This window comes from Helianthus annuus, chromosome 13 (assembly GCF_002127325.2).
Source record: "Helianthus annuus cultivar XRQ/B chromosome 13, HanXRQr2.0-SUNRISE, whole genome shotgun sequence".
Lineage (NCBI taxonomy): Eukaryota > Viridiplantae > Streptophyta > Magnoliopsida > Asterales > Asteraceae > Helianthus > Helianthus annuus.
In genome coordinates, this window is record NC_035445.2 from 147197588 (window position 1) to 147206342 (window position 8755).

Sequence of the window (8755 nt, forward strand, 5' to 3'; positions counted from 1 at the left end):
TTGTTTCACAAGTAAATGTCTTAATGGTTAAGTATTATACTGAGTTTAAATGGTTAAGACCTCTTATCTAAATTGATCAGACATTTGTCTCTGAACCGTTAAACATTATACAAATTCTTAATAATACAGACCGCTTACTACTTCAGCACTTAATGATTCAGACCCCTTCTTACTCTAAATGTTTTTTTTTTCTAAGACTGATCTTGACAATACATTGACACCATCACTAGTAAGTAAATTAAAAATTTTGATAAACCCTGTATATTTTAGTAATATAAAAATATAAATAGATATAACAAATTATAATTTCATATTTTTAATACAATATAATATTATTAAGTATAACAATGAATTTAAGTATTCAAATTCCACTTCCAACAAATTCTATCAACCAAAACACATTGAGAAACAGAAGTCAAATTCCACTTTAATTAAACTCCACAAACCAAACACACCCTAAGTTTCTCTTCTATTGTCATTACACTACCTTTAAAGAAAAAGAAAATTTAAACAAACCACTAATGATTTTTTTCCCTTTCCTACATGAATTATGAACTTATGACCATCAAAAGAAAAAAGAAACATAAATTTCAACTAGTCAAATATCATTATTTCTTCAAGATGTACCCAAGAATCAAGCCAATCAAGCCAACAACAATGACCAAGATCAAAGATGCACCACCCCCTTGGCTTTTGTTGCTTCGGCGCCTCAAAAGTTCCTATACGTTGCAACCAAAGTGCTAGTTAGTTCACAAGAAACAAAGACTAATATAAGATGTATTGTAGAGATAGAAAGATGGTCGGGTCATCTAGAGACTCGGGAGGGTTGGGTAAATAGTCAAACAGGTTTTCCATAGTTGTTAATGGCGAATAGCGACAAGGTACCTTTATGCTACATAACGAATAGCGATAAATAGCAGGTGCTATTTAGTAAATGGCGAAACACTAGAAAAAAAAAAGAATTAACCAATGATCTCTAGTTCAAGTGGTGGAGGGTTTGCATTTCTCTTGAGAGATGCAGGTTCGACTCCCACTTGGTGCAGAGTGAGGCATTGGTGGGCAATGATAGGAGACCCAGGGAAACTTGGGATGGATCCTTGAGCCAAACGGGTTTTACCGGTAATTTCACCGCCGCGCCTACGGGCGGGTGGGTTACCGGGTTTTCCCCGGAATTGGTGGTGGACTCGGGTTACTCTCGGAGTACTCCGTTTGTCCAGTGGGTGTCCCGAGAGTGCTCGGGATTGAGTTTGTTGGCCGTTCAAAAAAAAAACAAGAAAAAAAATTTAAAATTTTTATATGTATATTATATCAAAATACCCTAATACCCTGGTATATATACTATTTTACATGTATATTTAACAAAAAAAAATCCAACTATTCTATAGCTATATTTGATCGCTATTAATATATGAAAAACTGAAATCACGCTATTTATGGCTACATACCCTGTAGCGACCTTTGACCTATACGCTATAGCGACCGCTACTGACAACTATGACAGGTTCTGTTTCAAACATGTCATTTGTATAATCTTTTATAGTTGATTATGATTACAAAACAATATAATTACAGTTCTAATCTAATGCTTTAAAGAAACAATTTAGGAGATTGTGTGCATTAGAATTGAGTAAATTGTCATTTTAGTCCCTGAGGTTTGACCAAAATTGCCACTTTAGTCCAAATAGTTTTTTTCTTGCCATTTTAGTCCAAATAGTTCTGTTTTCTGCCATTTTGGTCTCCGACTTTTGTCATTTTAGTCCCTGAGGTTTAACCAAAATTGCCACTTTAGTCCAAATAGTTTTTTTCTTGCCATTTTAGTCCAAATAGTTCTGTTTTCTGCCATTTTAGTCTCCGACTTTTGTCATTTTTGCCATTTTCATCCAACCCACTAACTCCATTAAAAGAATTTAGTTAACTCGATGAAAATGGCAAAAAATGACAAAAGTCAAGGACTAAAATGGCAGAAAACAAAACTATTTGGACTAAAATGGCAAGAAAAAAACTATTTGGACTAAAGTGGCAATTTTAGTCAAACCTCAGGGACCCTAAAATGGCAATTTACTCATTAGAATTAGACCTCAAAGTTTGAATGACTTTCAGCCCGTTCCACGCATTTGACATGTTCACTCTTTCAACTAAATTTGTTGATTTGACCCGTTTATGAAGTAAAAGACAAAATTTCTGCTAGTAATAAGCACAAGGGAAAAGAGGTCTCTCACCAATTCTTGTTGAATTCTCTTACTTTGCTCAATAGCAGCATTCTTCTCGTCAGTCAACTTTGATATGAGAGCTCTCACCTGAAAAAAATACATGAGCACGGTTAATTCAACTAAAACGTTTACGGTCCTTTGACGTGAATGGGACCCACAATCACGTTCCGGTATGCATGTAGGACTCTTAAACGAAAAAACACCGAGTAACCAAAACGAATAGATAACTACTACCAACAGCAAGTTGCAGCAACACGACACATGATTATTGTTAATGGTCATATAGTAAGTAACACATGATAATTGGCAAATAAAGTTGGTCATCGACTACACATGATAAAGAACACATAACATTTTCTAAAAGTAAGAAATTGTAAAGAAAGGGTATCAACTACAATTATATTTTTTTGGGAAATTGGCCTGTAATAATCCCACCTACACCTTATTGGCCATTAATAATCTCACCTCAGAATATTCCCCCCACTAGTCCCACCTTTCACCTATTTTTCCTACAATGGTCCCCCATTAAAAAAACTTAACAGAGTTAAGCTTTTTTCCAAATTACAAACAGATTTTTAGGGCTTTTGATTAGAATGACGATACGAGTCCATTGATGTAAAACTTACCTCGAAACGGTGCTCCAAACGATGAAAACCAGAAAACGGCGCTTAAATTCGGGTGTTTAAATTTCCAATTAACCAAAATCAAGTCACTTGGAGCACCATTTCAAAGTAAGATTTACATTAATGGACTCGTGTCATCGTTCTGATCAAAAGCCCTAAAAAATCTGTTTGTAATTTGGAAAAAAAGCTTAACTCCGTTACGTTTTTTAACGGGGGGACCATTGTAGGAAAAATAGGTGAAAGTGGGACTGGTGGGGGAATATTCTGAGGTGCGATTATTAATGGCCAATATATATGAGATTATTACAGGCCAATTCTCCTATTTTTTTTTTTACATTTTTATTCCAAAATTTGTCTTTTAACTACTCAATTCTTACGTATTGTAAGGTCTTCTTGGCATTTTCACAAGAACGGTAATTTGTAAAAAACAAAAACCATGTACAATGTAAAATTCCACAACTATCCTTACAGCTTTAAGCAACTTCGTCACACCAAAGTATAACAAACTTTTACACATATATCATTGCTGTATTGAACTTTTTTTACCATTAAATTTATCTCATTACCATTTAAAATGATTAATCTGCTATAACCGGGGAAAAACGTTGACATATCACCTATGTCCCGAGTATAGCAGGTCAGTTGCAATGGTAACAGAACAAAAAATCATTACAGGAAATGGTAAAACGAACATAGTTCGTTACAAACAAATAATAAAACGTTAAAAGACCATTTTGCCCTTCATTAAAGGGAGGAAAAAGACAAAAAAGTTGGATGTTAACTGAAAAATCTAACCAGATTTTAATTGTGGATGCAAATGGCAACAAAATTGAAACCACATGGACCCAGATTCAAAAGGTTTTAGTTTTGGACTAAAGTAGCAAAGTGCCCAAACCTCAGGGACCATTTTGGCAGTTTACTCTAAAAAAACATTGAAGTTTGTTACATTTGGTGTAATAAAAACCGGTGATCTATTTAAAAATAGTGATTATGACTCTGTCAAATGTTACATTATGCCAATAATTTTAACTAGTGATTTGCTACCTAAAAAAACTAAAAAATTGTTTTCAATATATATTAACTCACCTCAGAGGAGGACTTGTCATTGGAATCTACATATGCTCTTGAAACCTGCAAGCATAAAAAACAAAAATAAGCACTTTTAAAAATATGGTCAAACATAAAAAAAAAAAAAAAAAAAAAAAAAAAAAAAAAAAAAAAAAAAAACAATAATGATATTGATGAATTGAAACCAACCTCAGCGCCACTTGGACCATTAGATGGTAACACCGGCTCTGCTCCTTGAGCAACGATTGAAGTTGATTGGGTTGCAGGAACATATACCACTCTCAATTTGCATTCTTCTACGGTATTCCCGGAATCTTTACTAAACTGTTACACAAACGATTATAAAGTAAACATACTTTAACTGCTCAAAATGTTATTACAAGAAAATATCAATAAACAGCAACTTACTTTCAGTTAATTTCTAATTTGATCACTAGACTTCAAAAATCGTTGTTGGACCAACTCTACTTCTAACAAACTTCTTTTCACATTCTTACAATACAAATATTTGTTTTAAAAAGCGCAATGCTCACAAAAGCGATAGGGTCTTGAGCCGAGGCGCAAAGCACAGAATTTCAAGTACGCGGGGCGCAATATATTTATATAAATTTTTATTTATTTTTCATACATTTATATTTTCAGTTACCCAAAACTTACATATAAATAAGCTCTATATATGATTTAAGATATAAATAACCTATATGTATAATCTAAAAAGCTATACATACAACATTCTAGCGCGCAAAAAGTATATGAAGTATATAATTAATAAAAAAACACATAATATATATAAATAAATAAATAAATATATATATATATAGTTTATTTTTAATAAATGTAGTTCATAAGCAATTTAGATATTATAAATGCAAATAAATGAAACATGTTCTCATACACGTGATTACTTGAAAATTTAATTTTTTTTAACAGCTACTTATAAACTGTATTGCTTCTATGAAAATAAATGCAACATTAGTTCTATGGAATATACATTTTATTGATAACTGTTACCTTTAACTATTTCCCAATACACGTTGCGCTTTGCGCCTAGGGCGCACTCTTTTAATCCAGAATGAAACGTGTATTGGGAAATGGTTAACGTTACCAATTATCAATTAGCTGTGTTACATAAAACTAATGATGCATTTATTTTCATATAAGCATTATAGTTTATAAGTAGTTCAAAAAAAATTAATTTATAAGCAAATACGTGTATGGGAACATGTTCCATTTAATTGCATTAATAAAATTTAAAATGCTTATGTAGTACATTTATTTATAACCATAACTACATATATTTATTTATACAATGAGTGGTTTATTTCTATTAATTATATACATTTTTGTGCACTAGAATGTTGTACATATAGGTTATTTATATCTTAAATAATATACAGAGCTTATTAATATATAAGTATTGGGTAAATGAAAATATATAAATATATTGCGCTTCGCGTACGTGCAGCGATGCGCTTTTGCGCCTTGACTCAAGACCCTATTGCTTTTGTGAGCCTTGTACATTTTAAAACCAAGATCATTACTTGGATCTAAATTGTTGACCAGTCAAACAAGAAAAATGCAACAATAAAACGGGAGCATGCTCTTACCAATTCAGGGGTAATATCCTTTGTGGTTGCTCCTGAGCCTACAGTTACACTCTGAAGGAGAAACTTGTCTTTACATTGCATGTCTGGAGGAGCCTCCTTCTGAGCTTGCATTGTTACTATAGTAAAGCCAAAATTATAACAAAACTAAAATAATAATAATAATAATAACAACAACAACAATTTCAACGTCTACGGTCTATGAGAAAAGTTAGCTTTGAGTTATAACTTATAACCAAAATTAACGTCTAAACTGGTCGTGTTCGTATGAGCCCACGAATACACATTTCTTTCGGGTTCATGTGTTCGACACAAGTACACAATATTCGGGTTTGTGTTGGGTTAAACCAGCGGGCACGGCCCGTTTAGCACTCCTCATTAAGTGAATGCTTAAACAGACACGTTAAGCAGTTCGGTTAATCTTAAAACTTTTTGAAACTAATTCAATTAATATTTAAAATGCACCATACATTTTCATTTATCTTCGTGACCAATAGCTTAAACTCAATTAAGAGATGACGGGGATTGCTCATTAACTATGATAACCTTTTTAACCCATTACTTAAAAGTGCTTAAGCTTAATTCTCTCATAATGATCAAATAAGCACTCTAGTGGCCCCAACTAATAGCCTTAATGGTGATTTCACACAACTTTTCGAGGCATGTGGATTAAAATTAGTAATTTCCCGCAACCACATATCAAATAGAAAAGCTAAATTACAAAAAAAAAAAAAAAAAAAAAAAAAAAAAAAAAAAAAAGAATGTCACCTATAATTTCACATGTTGATTTAGGTGAAACAACTCCGGTGTTGGGACGAACACAATACTTCTTCGGATTCGTAGTCTTAACCTGAACAATAATTTGCATTAAAATAAAAAAAAAAAAACAGATCATATATGCATCACACTAAAGATTCAAAACCTAAAATCCAAACCCAGAATCAGTTCGTAACCTAATTATACATTATTAAAGAAAAAACTGCAAAATTGTACCTTAACCTGAATAATAATTTGCATTAAAATTCCCAAAAAAAAAAAAAAAAAAACAAGAAACAGATCATGCATACATCCCACAAATGATTCAAAACCCAAAATCCAAATCCACAATCCCACAATCAGATCGTAACATAATCATACAAAATTAAAATAATAATAACAACAATCAGAAAGCTGCAAAATTGTACCTTGAATCCGACATGTTGATCCGTCTTATTCGTTAACTGAAGCGAAGAATTGATCTGTTTGTTTAATTCAACTAATTCATCGAACAAAAACAGAGCACAAACAAACAAAAGTCATGATTTAGATTGGAATAATTAATTAATTAATTAATTAAAGGTGGGTATGGAATAGGGTGATGGGATCGGAAGGACTTACAAGGGAATTTGAGGTCTAGAGGATCGATGCTGACGAGTTCGCCCGTACTCATTTCTTCAATCGATGCAGAGTTTGATTACAAAATAGCGAATGCAAATCTAGAGAGAGAGAGAGAGAGAGAGTGAAATGGGGGTTGTGACAGAAAAGGGTGTTTTTATTTGTTGGATGAGTCGAGAGATGTGAAACGGAGTGATCGAGGTTGGTGTTAGCTTGACTTTTGATATTAACCACTTTTATTATTATATTAATGTTATTAACTTTTATTTATTAGGTGGCGGGTAGAAACCACTACTTTGTTACGGGTATTTAAGTTCCATCTATGATAAGTTCGGGTGAGGTTTTTTTTTTCAGATCTCAAGTTCGAGTCTGAGTGATATGAGTTTCTCACTAAAGGGTTTAAATTGGGAATCTATTGTGCGAGTGGGGTCTCTAGCGCGGATCCGGTTAAGACAACGTATGCTAGACTTCTCGATATTCACGAATAATTCACACCTTTAAAAAAAGGTGATGGGTAGAAAATGGTGAAGCCTAATAATAATATATTGTTTATTACTAGTAGGGTGTTTGCGCTATGTGGCTAGAATAGAATACTTAGGTAATGTTTACATAACCGGAGGAGAATTCTAATTGATGACTCGAAGGTTCACTGAAATCGTAGCACCGGTTCACTGAAATCGTAGCACTGTCACTAGTCTTACACATGTCAATTAAATAATAATTTCACTTAAGTTGTTGTGTAATCGTTTATGTTCGTCTATTTCGTTTTGTGTGGTTTTGGTGAAGTGGGAGAAGACGGAGGCTTCCGTCGAGAAAGTTCGGAATGATATGATTTGATTACGTCATCATATGTTTCATTATTTTAATTATGTTATATAGATTATAGCATCTTGTTGTTTTTCAATTTGTTGTATCTGGAGAAAAACTGTTGAAAATATGTGTTATTGTTCGTTCGTATTCTAACGGCAGAATTTTTGAAACAGTGATTTGTCTTTTGTGTTTTCATTTGCTTATCGGAATTTGAAAAAAAAATCAAGTATATAACTACGAAATCAGCAAGTATGTACCTTGTATAATAAGATTAATTGTTGAAAAGATTGTTCAAACTCGATCATCTACGCACACGTCTTGCTACAATTTAGGGGAGAATATTGGTAAATTAAAAGAAATAACAATTTTTTTTGGGGGGGGGGTGGGGGTGGGATTGGCAATAGAATTAGAACATCTAAAAAAATCATCATCATTATCATACTTAGTAAATCCCACCAATAGCAAAGCAAAGGTAGGGTCTGAGAAGGGTAATGTCGCAGCCCCCCACCCCTGCCTCGGGAGTGGGCGGCCACGGGACATTCTCAGAGCGGGTGGTATCGGTGTTTATTAATTTGGCAGCGGAATACATCAGGACCGTAGTTAGGAAATATTTTTATCAGAGTTAAACACCAAAATTTTATAATAATAAATGGGATAAAATCCAAGTCTTATTTTGACAATACATTCGTATGGGTAAACCCTAATTATTGAAAACATAAACTCATTTTTATTTAGGTAACTTCTATAGCCACAACTTTAAGCCTTCAGTGCTCTCCAACTGGCTTCTATTTGGATTCACGCTAATTTACCTGAAACGTGTTTTAAAAGGTTTTATCAGTAAGAAATACTGGCGAGTGCATCCCAGTTTAATCAAAACAGCTTTTATAACTTTACAGTATTGAGAGTGATTACAATGTTTATATCTACACAGTTACTCATTCAGTACTGTCAATCCTGACTTGTGGGTCATATTACTCATTGGCTAACTCTTTGTCCAATAGTAACGGATTTCAAATAATGTATACAAAACCCCAACATACGGGCAGTAATTGTAGAATACATAGAC

The 8755-nt window shown here is 33.1% G+C and overlaps 1 protein-coding gene across 1 annotated transcript; it reads right to left on the reverse strand.

Moving 5' to 3' along the window:
- Positions 1-401: 401 nt before the first annotated feature.
- LOC110899663 (vesicle-associated protein 1-1) lies at positions 402-7055 on the reverse strand. Its single transcript, XM_022146553.2, has 8 exons — positions 6883-7055; positions 6690-6760; positions 6274-6355; positions 5509-5624; positions 4091-4225; positions 3920-3964; positions 2220-2297; positions 402-719 (listed from the first exon to the last, which is right to left on the reverse strand). The coding sequence occupies exons 1-8, from the start codon at positions 6932-6934 to the stop codon at positions 609-611; spliced, it is 690 nt and encodes a 229-aa protein (XP_022002245.1). The 5' UTR covers positions 6935-7055; the 3' UTR covers positions 402-608.
- Between the last annotated feature and the right edge of the window lie 1700 nt (positions 7056-8755).

Coding starts and splice junctions, on each gene's coding strand:
- LOC110899663 (XM_022146553.2), bottom strand. CDS start 6,934: ATGAGTACGGGCGAACTCGTCAGCATCGATCCTCTAGACCTCAAATTC. Junction 6,356..6,689: donor ATCAACATGTCGGATTCAAG/GTACAATTTTGC, acceptor ATTATTGTTCAG/GTTAAGACTACGAATCCGAA. Junction 3,965..4,090: donor ATGGTCCAAGTGGCGCTGAG/GTTGGTTTCAAT, acceptor TTATGCTTGCAG/GTTTCAAGAGCATATGTAGA.